Source organism: Notothenia coriiceps, unplaced genomic scaffold (assembly GCF_000735185.1).
Source record: "Notothenia coriiceps isolate Sejong01 unplaced genomic scaffold, NC01 NC01_scaffold00007549, whole genome shotgun sequence".
NCBI lineage: Eukaryota > Metazoa > Chordata > Actinopteri > Perciformes > Nototheniidae > Notothenia > Notothenia coriiceps.
In genome coordinates, this window is record NW_011340250.1 from 9700 (window position 1) to 24751 (window position 15052).

General features: G+C 39.9%; 1 protein-coding gene across 1 annotated transcript in view; it reads right to left on the reverse strand.

Annotated features, from left to right (window-relative positions):
- The window catches only part of tspan1 (tetraspanin 1), a gene marked incomplete at its 3' end in the record, with an annotated part of 22602 nt that extends 8358 nt beyond the window's left edge, over positions 1-14244 (reverse strand). Inside the window, exons 1-3 of the mRNA XM_010769603.1 lie at positions 14188-14244; positions 9576-9782; positions 6558-6632 (exon numbers count right to left, since the gene is read on the reverse strand). Coding sequence (XP_010767905.1) covers positions 6558-6632; positions 9576-9782; positions 14188-14244 — 339 coding nt within the window. The remainder of the gene's footprint in view (positions 1-6557; positions 6633-9575; positions 9783-14187) is intronic.
- Between the last annotated feature and the right edge of the window lie 808 nt (positions 14245-15052).

Below are 15052 nucleotides of genomic sequence, written 5' to 3' on the forward strand. Positions count from 1 at the left end.
AATGCCGCAGTCGTCTCGTGGTGAGTGGCTGTGTATTTAGTTGAAAGCCCAGTGGCGATCTGCTCATCTCTCATCGAAATAATATGCTACAAAGGGGCGGACTGGCCATCTGTGTGTTGAACTTTCCTGTCGGCCTCCCAGACCGTAGTCGAGGAGGGAAGAAGCACAAGCTTCAGGTTCATAACCCAATTTAGCTTAAATGACTGAGAGAGGCGAGCTCTTCTTGGGAGGCCGTTGCATTTATTTAGCTGTTCTTACTGTTTCACAAAATACATCCACAGACCCTCTGTTTTTATGCTGCTCGTTTCACTTCCAGAAACAAACACGACGTTCCCTCACTGTCGTCTACCATCCCACAAACACACATGCCACCAAGCCCACACCCCTCTCCCTCTCTCTTAAAGGTGACAGCGATCTCATCTCACTCTGCATGACCCTAATATCATAACATGTGTGTTCTGGAGAATCACAGAACGGACGATCGTCCTTATTATTATGCCAAAAAAACAAAAGAAAAAGTTTAAACCATTTATTTAAATGTGTTTGTTAAATTCGACATCATGTAAGTTTGCGCTGACAGTCCACACACTGCTTCCCCCACAGCGAGGCTCCCCCGCCCTCCTACTGATCAGTTCACGAGCGTACAAGCTCCTCTACACCCCCTCCCCCCCGTTGATAATTCTCGATCGTTGGCACGCTGATACATTTTTTTTTTTTAAATGGCACTTCATATCAAAAAGGTTGCCGATCCCTGATCTAGTCTAATATTAGAACTTACGTTTCCGGGAACTGTTGATAATACTATTCTGGTCAAAGGCAAGAGGTCATTGATTTTGTTTCTAAGAGTAACAATTTTATCGTTAAAAAAGCACATAAAATCATTACTACTGAGTGCTATGGGAATAGAAGGCTCAATCGAGCTGTGGCTCTCTGTCAGCCTGGCTACAGTGCTGAAAAGAAATCTTGCATTATTCTTATTCTCATCTATTAATGAAGAGTAGTAGGCTGCTCTCGCTTTACGCAGTGCTTTCTTATATTCATTGAGAGTAATATGCCAAATTAAACGAGATTCTTCAAGTTTAGTGGAACGCCATATCCTTTCAAGTTGTCTCGACTTTTGCTTTATTTTTGCTGGTTTCGGCATTATGCCATGGAGCTAATCTATGTTGTTTTATTATTTTATTATTATTATTTAACAATTTCCCAACTTCCACTTAAACGTCCTGAATTTCCAGAACCGTTTAAAATGTAATCTGTTTTATCGGTAGTGTCCGGTATGTAGATGAGAGGCCTTTAAATGCAAATAAGCTCCTGTGGGTGGATATAAAGCACCTCACTGCACTCCAGTTGAGTCCAACAGTGTCACACAAACGCACACTTACGAATACACACCACACTACGGAAGCCCCTGAAAATAATATACTGCTGCTGATTTCACAGGGAGGAAAGGTAATTCTCTGGGAGTCACCTATTCATCAGAAATTAAATAAATCTTCTCTCACACAAAGCACTTGGGAAATAAACAGCCTCAGCATGGCACCTGGAAAAAAATGAAAATAAATCAAAAAATGGCCGAGCCATTATTCTCAATTCTTCGTCTGCTTTTTATGGTAGTAAACTGGGGAGCATTTACATATATATAGATGCTCCTGATGGCTTCGGTCAGGACACATTTTGTCCGCTTTTCCTGTTTAGCCAAAGTGCACAAAAAGGCAGGTTATGTTTGAGGCAGGAGGGGAGTCTTTGTTGTGGAAGAATTCCTCCGCAAACGCACAGGTTAGCTCTCTTTCCCGCCTTCCCCCCATCCTCTGTCTGTTTTTTCCTTTTTGATTAATAATCCCGTCGCGTACAGTCACACAAAGGCCCATTTGATGAGGAGGGAGAGTGTGTGCTTTACTGTACGCACATGTGGCCATGTGCACCCGTGTGTCCATCAGGTTAGTGTGTCTGAAAATGCCTCTTCTGTGTGTGTGAGCCTGTGTACAGTGAAGGGGCCAGGCGTACGAGATGCCCGAGGGGATGCTGGGATACATGCCACAATTAAAAGTGCCCCCCAAGAAGCAGTGAGAGCGGCTGAGATCAGAGAGGGATACCAGCCGGCTAATTCATCACTGTCACTCTGCCCCGCGCCTCGCCACATCCCGTTAAAAACACACACTCGCATGCTTACACACTGATATGGGCCCCTGCAAACACACACACACGGTGGACAGGCAGGACAAAGACTATAGCAACACACAGCCCAGTGAGGCAAAAGCGATAACACATCTATCAATACGGTCCAGTACACCACCTACACACGCATGATAAAAGTTTTCAGCTCCATGTAATATTGATCTTTTGTTTACAGAGTGTTGCTTATTCTGAAATAATTATCGATATCTTTTACTGCAGTAACTGGTTGGCTGCTAATTGGTTATTGTTCTTAAGTGGAAAAGCAATAAATGAGAACTATATACCATTCAGTTGAGCAAGGCTTTGTTATGAGACATTGGTTACATTTCCCGTATGCTTAAATGCAGTAGAACATTTGAAAAAAGATGCAAAAGGGGGCAAAAATAAATATTTTGAACACACATTGTAAAACCTGTATTTGTAACATCTACTGTCAACAAAGCCTCAGTTTGATCCCTTCATTTATTGTCTTTGAATTCTAGTCACAGAGCTAAGCATCCCTACAAAGATCCGTGATGAAGTGGCAGTTTTTGCCTGAACTTATCATTATGAAGTAAATGTTGATTGCACAATGTAATGGCTTTACAATAATGATGCCTTTTTAGAATGGTTCCCTATAAGCCTCACTTTCACTTTGCAAATCCATCTGCCTCTGGGTACAATTTCCCAGGATAATTACGGCTCGGTTTACCATTGCGTAACCAAAAGAGTATGAATTCTAATGGAAGTTAATAATTATTTAGTTTTTTCTCTTTCGAAGTCTGTAGCAATAAGAAGTTGCAGTTACTATTTTAATAGTAAAAATGGCAGAATAAAGTTGTAGACCGACCCTAAAGTTAGCATAGCAAGGGCTCCCTCAACAGAAAATATACTTTTTGTTATACTTAACACGTTTTGTTCAGCAGGATAATCTCCACGTAACATTTTTAAAGCGTAAATGCAATCGGTAGATGTAAAAAGGTAACATTATGCTATAAACCAACTACATCACTATCGCGTCATCACTGCTAAGCTAACGTTGGACTTCGGTGTGATGACGTTTAGTCTCATTCAGTCACTTGTTAGCAACTGCTATTTTTATGACACATAGAAGCTTCAGACATTTACCAGTTGATACTTACTGACGTAATTTATGTCATAACAAAATGTGAAAATCATTTAAGCTTGTGTTAACAACAGACCTTAATTAAAATAAAATTGAATTAGAGATGTGGGATCTGGAAGTGCGGAAATTCTAACTAATTTCTGGGTTTAGGACCCATTCCTGCACCAGTCCATAGACCCATACAAAATGACATACGGTTATTTGAATACATGTGAAGTTTAAAGGCAGACAGTTTATGTTTTTAATGTTTACGTATAATTTGTATATTTGTTTAAAACCTTTGAACATATAAATTAATTTTCTGGGATACTCGCAAAAGCTAATGGGTAAAAGTTTTGTATGACCTCAGACAATTTACTGCTTTTTGGAATGATCTTTTAGAATCTTCTGCTTAAACATTTATAAAAAATTGCTAGCTGGAACAACACAACAAAAATGCTTTTGTGTTTTTGTAAAGAGATAGAAAATAATCACAATGCTAACAGATGCTAAAAGGCGCAGTTCGAGCTGGTGATGATTCTCCTTGGGTTCGTCATGATGAGTGACCCCTCTCACATACACAAAGTCATTTCCTCCTTTGTTAATATAAATATATTGATTGGTGCAGCTCTAATCATCTAGCATAACTAACTCTGGGCCTAACATCTCCTCTTACTGGTGAGATATTAAAGCAATCAGTATTGGATTACGTTTTGAGGGGACATTCCTTAACTGTACACGGACGTCCGTGTGATTCATTAAACGCCGCATCACATCTATTCCATTCATCCAGTGTGAAGTCCATATCAGCCCCACTAATAAATCCCACCCTGGTCACTTCCCAATCACTTGGCAGAGAAAGAACAACCATCACCACTGACGGCCTCTCATAATGCCTGCTGAAATTGCTTATTAAATCTCAGTTATTCGGACCACCTGAAGGTTATAGGCTCTTTGTTTAGATGAGCTGCAGGGCATGGCAGCCAAAAGGCAGATTTATACCTCAGATAAGTAGGACAGAATAGATCAACGCTTTATTTACAGCCTCCTTTCATTGTATACGCCTCTGTCTCTTACTTATTGACACAGGGTGCTATATATATGCATATTAGATGTAAATTGGCCATATTCATTATTCAGATGCTATTGTGTTTACTGTGTCTTATCAAAAGCACAAGATGGACAGCTGCTCTCGCAGACTCATATCCGTGATGGAAGTTATGATGTCCTTTGTGTTTGTAATGAACAGATTAGGCTAAAGCAAAGACACAGCACGTTAAATAGACTCTAAACCTTATCTGTGATCTGTTTAAGGAAGACGCATCTGAGTTATGTCTTGAATTTCACTGAGCTTTAGACAATAGCTCACACCTCCCTCTCTCTCTCTCTCTCTTGCTGCTCCGGCCTGCTGGCTGTTGTGGATTCACTTCCTCGCCAGATGCCGTTTACATAGCTTGTCTGGCATTTGCAAATGCTGAGCTAACCGAGGCGAGCGAGATTGAGCAAATGTATTTCAGCAAAATTGCCTCAGCAGCAACGGCGCTCCCAACTCAGCCTCCAAGGACACACTCAGAAAATTACACACACTCTTTGAGCTTCTTTGTGTGAGAGCAGGCGCACTCAGGGTTGGACAGGACCAGAATGCATTAGATGGAGCGAGAATTAACATGAAATAAAGGGAGGGAGCGGGGGAAGTAAATGGCTTCACTGCAAAAACAAAAAAAAACACTTATTATTTCTATCTAGAGGCGGGTCCTAAACATTTTTTATTTGATTTCCTAGAAAGGAGTGTTTGTATCCTGGTACAAGGTAAAGTCCAGCTGGAGAGTTGCTTGTCATAACGTCATAGTATAGTATTTCATATAAATGTCACATTAAAGTATTTTATAAAAAAGCCATTGTATGGTATGTTATAAAACAGCAATAGCAAGGCATACTACAGTGTGCCATTAAAACATCATAAATAAATGAATGGTATCGTATGCCATATATTTGTCAGAGAATGTAGTCACAGAATAGGATGTGTAAAAAGTGAATGTATATTATCTGATAAAAACATAATCAGTCTTTTACATGCAATATGATATAACTAAGATAACTATATCTTATGTGACTATTTTGTTACTTTGTATGTGGTCTACTGAAACTAATGTACATTTTTGTTTGACTTTGATCCAAGTTTTGTTGACTTTTTTCTACTTGTACTGCCATAAGTAATAGAGGACAATATATTATTTGTTTCTGAGTCTAAAATCAATACCATTATATTGAAACCAAATGAATAGGTTGCATGGTGAAATTCATATAAAGTCTCTATAGTGATCAAAGCACAGTTTTCCAAGTATATAAGAAATGCACACATCCTGCATTGAAGAAATAACAGGCATAGAACCCACTCTTTCCAGAATAATACAGGAAACAAGATCATATTAATTGGAAATAACCTTATCTTGTGTTAAGAAAAAGGCAATTCATATCTACATATATGTTCTCCAAACTAAATGTCAAAATGTTTATTTGCTGTTGCCTTCCAAACCAACTCACATAAGCATTTACCCATTGAATGCCCCGGTCCATATCTTTTGTCAGTATCTTGCACCAATCCCAACAATACCAGCATCTACAGTACAAGAGGTTCCCAGGAAGGCCCCTCTCCTCCCTATGGATGGATGTTTGTTAGATTGCTTCTAGGGATTCAGAAACATCCCATGATTGGATAAAAAACTCCACTCTCTATTTTCTTTATTAGGTCCCCAATCTCCACTAACCTCCTTTTACATAGCTCATTTGAAATCCTTGTAATTATTACACGTGGCACTAAATGTAAATGGAGTGTGTGTGTGTGTGTGTGTGTGTGTGTGTGTGTGTGTGTGTGTGTGTGTGTGTGTGTGTGTGTGTGTGTGTGAGAAAGAGAGTGCCACACATATGTAAATAGGCTATTTTGCATATAAAATGCTTTAGCTTCAATATTCCAGAGTAATAAATTGCTCAAAGTTGGAGACGGCGCACATGGCCCCCGGGCTATCCCGGAGTCATTAAGTAGCCGAACGTAGTCAGGCGGACATAAAGCCAGTAATTCAATGATGGCTACGGCTATGATGGAGAATTTACATGGAGATAAAATCCAGAGAGTGGGACGAGGAGGTGAGAGGGTGAAAGACGGAGAGGGACAAGACGAATTAAGAGACAAAGGAAGGGGAGGGAAGAGGAGGAGAATGAGGGGTGAGAGGAGGGAGGGGATATATGATGAGGCAGTGAATGGGAAGAAAGAGGAAGAGGTGAAGAGGGGGAGACTTACAAATGAAGAGTAGGCCAACGCCACGACTCCAGCTGCCACTTCAGCGATGAATATGATGAGGATGATGGAGAAGAACTGCAGGATGGGACAAGGAGAACGTTTTAAGTGCTTAATTATATAAAAAAAGGGTCTTGGTCAGTTTTACAAATCCAAGTCTAGCAATTATCTGCATTCATATTTGCATTAAAAGGCAGAAGTGGATGCTTCTTAATCCCGTAAACTGAGGGATTTCCTTTTGTCAACAATTGCTCCTTAAGTGATACAGCATTGGAGTACGGAGCCTTTAAAAAATAAATCTTGTACAAATAAATACATATATTTTAAACACCAGACTAAAATAAATGATTCTGAGGTTTGTTGCCACCAACAAATTAGAATACCCTGAGTAGTTTTAAACAGCTATTGTTGTACGTAACAATCACAGACTGTCGATAAAGCTTTAATGATTACACAGGGGGACAATAAGCAGACACAGAGCCCAAATGCTCCATTCTGCCAGCTCATTTATTGTTTTTATGCAGTCCATTACAGCCATTTGCCAGGATGCTTTGGTTCCCGCTCGTCCCGTCAGCCGTGGGATCTGCTGCACCGACATCATTCAACTCAATGGGAGATGTGGACATGATGGGAATCCACAGGGGGAAAAGGCTGCCTGTTCTCCTCATTAGACTCACTGCAGTGGACTAAGAGGTAGTTGGCTTGTCGATAATGAGCATAATAATGTACACTGTATTGTTCGGAGGTAGCAGGTATGAATGAGGATGTAGGGGCGGATGTGGACATTAGCTGAGCACTTGATGAGCCGGGTGCAAATGGAAGGGTGGGTGTGATTCTGAATGTGGAGCAACTGGATGTAAAAGCACCTCATGATCATTTAAGGTGTTTTGCATCCTAATTGAATTTGTTGAACTCTTCCAAAGGCACTGGGAAGCAATCAAGCGGCAACACTGAGGTCTTAAAATAGAAGCCAATAATGTCCCTTGAACATGCATTCTCTTTTTAATGGCCTGCAGGAGGCGAGTCCACTGTTTGCAAAAATATCTGATTGACTAGAAGTCTATGAGAAAATAATTGTACTTCCCACAGGATTCTTTACTGCAGTAGAGCTTTTTTTCTAACGGTTTTATTGTCTCAGTTGCTAGTTGAAGTTTTTTTTTTAATACAGCATGACGCTAGTTTTAGTAAAATAAGGTACTATATTTAGAGTAAAATTGTGTGCTTTAGGGTGTGGCTACCTTGACCAGGTGCTGGTTTGGATGTTGTAGGTATTTTCATTCCAACTTTAACCCTTCAGAGATTGTTTTGCGGTCAGGAAAGTTCATTATAACAGTTTGGTCACCTTTACATTACTTGGTGACTGCGTTTAGTTTGACTATTTTGTGTCTACATGGGTGGCACCTTAAGAAATCATCATTTACTGTATATTCTTTTTATTTATCAGCATTCCTCACACTTTTGGTGTTGCTGTTTATTTTAAGTCTGTTTCAACCCGCCTAGTATTGCTGTATGTTCATGACGAACAAATATTTTTGTTGAGTTTTGCCAAGTTCTTGCTCATTTTAAAATAATTTCAACAGACCTGGCATTTATTTAGTAAACAGCACTTTCCATTTCACATTGTAGTTAGTCGAAATACTATGGAATCAGGTTTGTGTCATTAAGATCAAGCAAAACGTCTTCTTATTGATACCATAACCAATGGGCTGCCAGAATTGTGATTAGGCAGGAAATAATCCATTCAATATCTTGTTACTAGGGCCGGGACTTTAACGCGTTAATTAAGATTAATTAATTACACAAAAATTAACACGTTAAAAAAATTAACGCATTTTAATCGCACTTATTTTTGCACCGCGGAACGTTTCTCACTGGATAAGTTTCAGGGGTACCGATTATACTGGAGCACCAACTAACGTTCATGACTTCAGACAACAACAAACCAAAGTGAACAATAGTCAAACATGAACGAAGAAGCTGATGAGACCGCTTTGGTTGGCCCCGTGGATGGGACATTTTGTTTTAAAAAACGGACGGATGGAAGCGTCAATAAGAGCACGGTTGTTTGCAAATTATGCAAAAAGGAATTTGCATATCACCGCAGCACATCAAGCCTCAAGTATCACCTCAATGCAAAACCTATAGCAGCTAGCGTGGAAGCTAGCGTGGGCGTTAGCCCGACTCGGAGTACAAGGACCCACACCAAATTCGCGTTGATCAAACAGTGGCCTATGCAACAGAGAGATTTTATTTTTCATCAGGATATTGGAAGAATAGGAGGGATTGAGGTCAATCACTGGCACTTTTTTATTTTATTTTAAATGGTACAGTACACTTTATGTTGAACTATTTATTATGTTGTTGGTGCAACTGGCACTTTATGTTGAACTGTTTATTGTTTTGGCCAAGGTTATTGAGAGAGTTGGACTGAAATGTATTAGATTTTTTAAATCAACTGTTGGTAAATCAACAAAGTCTGTTATGGCCTCTGAAGCAACAGAGAGATGTTTTCTAATAGTCAGGGTTTCCAATGTTCTGAATGTACTTGAAAGTATTGTGTTTTACTTAAAAAACAAAGTGTTATAGTTTACAGAAGGTCTACCTACCTATAGGCTACCTGAATCTCTGAAATGTACTATATTCCTAAATATGCTATTGCTACACTTTATGGCAAAAATTGCACTTTTCTGTTGGTCTTGGTTAAGAACCTCCTTGAAAAAAATAAACAATGTTTTGTTGCTTAAGCTTATGTATTCAGTCATTATTCAATGGTATACTAAAATCCATGTGAAAAAACATGCTTCTCACTGTTCTCAGGTCAAATATTTATATGTGATTAAAAATGCGATTAATTGCGATTAATTAATTACAAAGCCTGTAATTAATTAGATTAATTTTTCTAATCGAGTCCCGGCCCTACTTGTTACCATTGGCACGTTGGTGAAGTACACTTTCTTCATGCCTTGAACTCACAACTGTAATAGTGTTGACACTTTTCCATACTAGTTTTTTTACACCTACCGTGAGAAGCAGACACTTGCTGTCCTTGCGGGCCCCACAGCAGCCCAGGAACCCCATCAGGACCAGCACGGCACCGATGGCGATGCAGAAAAAGCCAACGTTGACAAACTGCATGCCTTGGCTGGAGAAAGGCCCCAGCAGCTGGAGGAAGGAGCCCCCATCCACGCTCACCCAGATCCCCATAGCCAGCAAGGTCAAGCCGCCCAACTGCAGGATAATCAGGCAAACATATTCACAATAAATTAGTGCAAAAAAACCGATACAAGCACAAACTTCAAATCTGGAGTGTTGGACTTTGACGAATACATGATGGTCTGTTATATTTGAGCCTTTGCCACACACCTCACACAATGCTGTCATCTGTACTTCCCAGTATACCCGTGTTGTGGTGACTTTAGACTAGAGCAACCATTCCAGAAACGTTCTTGGCTTCTGCCATACTCTGTTACTATGGCATGTTCCATATGGGGGATACTATCAATGTCAGAAAGGGGAGACAATATCTTTAAAAACGGCAAGTAAAATGTCCATCATTTGGGAGGGTTCAACAGCTCTTGAGGGGATAATGTTTTTTTGGAAATAAGAGGCCATCTTACATGGCTAACCCTGTCTTACTATTACCTCTCAATGACACCATGTCACCTCAATATCGTTCATTCCATTCAGAGAGGATGATTCCTTTTGTGAGACAGAGAGGTGCCGCCTCGGGCCAACTTGGCTTATTTTTACTTTTCTAAATGAAATAACTGCCCTTTTACATGACTGCCTTTATCTCCCCTCATGTCACACAGGCATAATAGACAAAAAGCCATTTATTGATTTTCTTGTTCTGCTGAACAAGCCTTGAGGTGCATATAAAGTAGGCTAAAGGATTACAGTATACACAGTCAAGGTGGTGTAAATCTCCTGTTCTCTAAAGACATGGATGTTTTATTTGTCAGGTCTACAAGTTAGGAAATTAATAAGAACAAGGACATTACTTCACATATGAAGAAGATGGACCTTTATTGTTTGGAAATTCAGTTTTGGAAATATGTAATCTCTATAAAAATAGATTGGGAGTATCGGTTACCAACAAGACATGATTTTAGCATCGGAAGCTTTCAGGGTTTTGGTTGGAAGTCCGAAAATAATTTATCATCATGTTTGCGCAAGCTTTTTATTAGTTTAAATTAGCTTAACTGTGAAACAAGTCTTGCATCATCTCACAACTCCAACTTCTTATTTGCTTAAAGTTTAAAGGAAAAACTGAGTGGCACACAAATAATGAAGCCATGGCTTGGATATCTGTTAGCTACACTTGAAAGAAGCTGATATTGCCTTTTTGGTTTGGAGATTGTGCCAATTGTAACCAGTATGTTATATACAAAATGTTTTGGTCATGGCAGTTAAACGGAACCACATAACAACTGACTAAATACAATCAACCACACACTGGACGACAAGTATACTATGCCTAGTCATATCCCTGCGAATCGTGAGGAACAAAAAGCATAATTTTAAATATATAACCTTAATTTAAATCAGATGGTGGATTATGATGCGTATGTACCTAACAAAAACTCACACAACATGTTCTTGACATCCCTTTATAGAGTATGTAAAGGAGAGCAGGCATTACAACGGGATCACTGATGTGCATTTATAGAAATCCAAAACATGTGAAACCTGTTCATAACAAACAAAATCCAAACTATGTCACATGTTTCACATTACACTCTGTAAATCACCGGATCCCACTGTCATTATCTCGCTCTGTCTGCCTCTCCTTCCTCATCTCTCCACCTCTGACCTTCTCTTCCACCCTTTTATCCTCCTCCGTCTCCTCTGTATATTTCACCCTGAACTGCTCGTACTGAGTGATTTCTCGTCTTCGGCAGAAACCATGTTTGAAACCTGATATTGTCTGTCAGGCTCCATCAGGCTTGTTGCAGTCAGGGGGCCTCCGCTTCGCTTCAGGCCCCGACACGCCACATCTCCTGTCAGACGTCTCCCACATGGGGATCATCATTTTCTTTGTCTCCCTACCTTGGCCCCGCTCTTTCCATCTATTTTTTACTCTCCATCAGCCTCTCCCCACCTTTCACTCCAGGGTTTTTTTTCTCGTTTCCTGAACCTGTTCAGTGCCATCATTGCCCTGTTGGCTAAATGTGATGCGACAAACACACTCCCCCTCTTACTCCATATGTGCCACCATCATACCTCACCAGGTATAATTATAGTTGGCACAATATCTTCCTTTTTTTTTTAAATAGCTAATTCCTTTGATGGTGTGCCATATGCAGGTGTATGCCCTGTCAGTTGAACACCCACATGGCAAAAGCACTGGAAGTCAATCAGGTTTTTGAGAGAAGGGGGAAAGAAGAAGCAGTGTCTTATCGTATTGAGATGGGAAACATAACCTATTAGGGTTAGAGGAGAGTGAATGAATAACAGGCTCCAGAATAAGAGGCCACGGCCTCCAGAGAGGGGGAGGTGGATGGAGAGATAGAAAGATACAGAGAGAGCAGAAAAGAGAACGGGCCTGTCCCACCCAAATTGAAATGGAATTGGTTCCCTTTCAATAGGATGGAATGAGAAAGACGTCAGTTGAGTTTAAAAACCCATTTTCCAGGGTCATATTACCGAGAGCAGACAATCAGATTAAGTTCCGACTCTCGGGCCACAGATCTGCACACACAGAGCATACATGGAGACACTTCTAATTTCCAATGCATTTTGATCTGCTCCAAGGCAGAGTCGAATTGTACACTTAGAACTAGAATCAAATTGTTTATTTTTTGCGGACTTGCATCCTACTGTTTCTATCAACACTCAAATGGGTTTCTTAAGCTATGTCTTCAGATATTCAAAAATGGCATTCAGTACCATGATACTGTACAATTCGTTTTTTATGTTGATGATAGTTCTTCATAGTAGTAACTGCACACATTTCAAATACAGCTCTCTTAACTCCTTAAAAGCAAATCGGTCCCAATTTTCTATTTTGATTTTCACAAAAGCTGTTGGTCACCAAAGCACTTTTGGGTTGGCCGTAGGTGGAGGTCTCTTGGTGGTAAATGGTCAATGGACTTCATTTATATGGTGTTTATCCAGTCCTTACGACTCCTGAGCGGTTTACATTTACGAGTCATCGTTCACCCATTGGGGTGTGATTCATTCACACAGAGGCAGGGGCTGCCATGCAAGGTGCTACCAGCCCAAGGACGCCAACATTCACAAACATTCACAAACATTCAAACACCATTTTCAGGAGCAACTTGTTGTTAAGTATCTTGCCCAACGATACATCAACATATTAAGTTCATGGTCTGGGATCTAATCCGCAACCTTCTGATTGAAAGACAACAGCACTATCGTCACCTGGAATCACAGCTTTTTACTGAAAACCAAGGATTTCAACATGTTTTCTGTCACAATTGTCAACTCTAAAGGAATCAGCCCATTCAGATCACAAAGGGATTTTAAACAGAACTACTTTGCCTGAAGCTGGAGTCATTGGTCTAACTGCATTAATAAACAAACCAGTTTGTTTTAATTTAGTTTGATTTTAGTTTATGAAAATGATCTTATTTTATGTTTAAGTACAATTAACATGTGGTGTCTTTGCCTTCTATCCGTGGGATGACACCGTGAACTAGTGACCTATAAGTCCGGAACTATGGTAGATTATGTTTCACTGTCAAATAGGTTTTACCACAATGTCCACAACTGTGGTTGGAGGTTTGGTTTTAGCTCTTGCACAGATGACTGTTGTACGGTTCAATTATGGGGTTCAGCTATTTTAAAGTTTATTTTAATACACTAATTATAGATTGACATGAAACATATGGAGCTATTATTTATGGCTACGGTAAAGGTTTCTTTATGTAATCACAGTTAGCAGCTTAACTTTATGCACAACTGACTTCTCTACTTAGCAAAGACAAACCATAACATTTTAATGTCAAGTTTTCAAAGACCCAGATTCTCCGAAGAACATTAATTAATTTCCTCAAAAATAAAAATTCTCAGAATGCAGATGGCCCCCGAACACGATGACGCCAAACTTGAAATACAGCCGAAGTGTTTGAGCGGTCCCATTAAAGCATCGTTTTTTATGAGCAGCAGAGAATTATTTAATCAATTGTGCACTGCTGGCTAACATTTCAAACAGACATCATAATCAGTGCGCTGCTGTGACTTTTAAGAGCTTCTGCATCGGATTCATCAAGCAGCGTAACTCAGGCAGAAATTGGAAATGTGAGGAAAATGATGACTGGTGCTGGGAGCTTCATCTGTGACAGTGGGACTCCAGGTGGGCCTAACTCGGCGGTCAAATTCAGCTTACCCTCGCCAAAGTTTCTCTCCACTTCATAAACCACATTAGTTATCAACATTAAGCCGAAGATGGAGCTGGCAAAATTAGAGCCTTTGAAGTTAATGAGATGAAAATTGCTACGAACAGGAGAAAAAGCAACATCGTGTATGGCTTCTGGCTGATCTGAAATGTTTGTGTAACGAATGTTTGCGTTGAAGGACGCTATGAAATGATTTTCTTCACATTGTGATGAAAGCTATTGTTTTTTTTTTTTATTCACAGCATGCAATCAGAGCGCAAAAACATACTCACAAAGATAAGCAAGTTGAACAAGACCATCATCAATTTGACGACTGTGAAGAAGCCCATTATAATCTGTAATAAAAGGAGAAGATAAATTATTGCATTTCCTCTTTCATCAGCCGAGACCTTTTATATCTCTCTCGCTCTCACACACACACACACACACACACACACACACACACACACACACACACACACACACACACACACACACACACACACACACACACACACACACACACACAGACGGTATATGTGGCCAATCCCAGAGAAATTACTGTGAAAATTACATGGCTGACAATGACTCTTAATGATAACTCACACACAGCTGTGAGAAACAGTAAAGATATTTTATAATGGGTGATCTTTGGAGAGGGAAAGCCATATTAGAGAGGAATATGTTTACACGTGGTAGAGACATTAAGGCACAGCAAATGGTAAAGTGAAGTAATTAAAGTAAAAATATAAAACAATCTTACCCTTTAGTGTGGTAATCTTTCTTAATATCCAAAGTAAAGCCAATTTAAACACATTTAAAGTCCCTGGTTTCAGGAAAGCTGACCTTTTTAAAAGAAAAAAAACTGTTTTCTGTTCCTGTGGCTCAGGTAGGAGGTTCCAGGCAGGTGAACTGTAAAGACTAATCTGTCTGAAAGATATCCGTAGAGTGATGATGGTCATGCAGGTGAAAGAATCTGATTTCAGAAATATGATAAGTGCCTCCTTTCAGGTGTGGTCCCTGAGGAATGAGGATACAGGTGACAGCAGGAGGAGTTCAGGTACAGGTGCTTTAGTGGCAGCTCTGACCCCTGCAGGTACACAGTGACACAGATGTATAGCACAGGATTCCTTTCTCTGGGATTGGAATATAAAATAG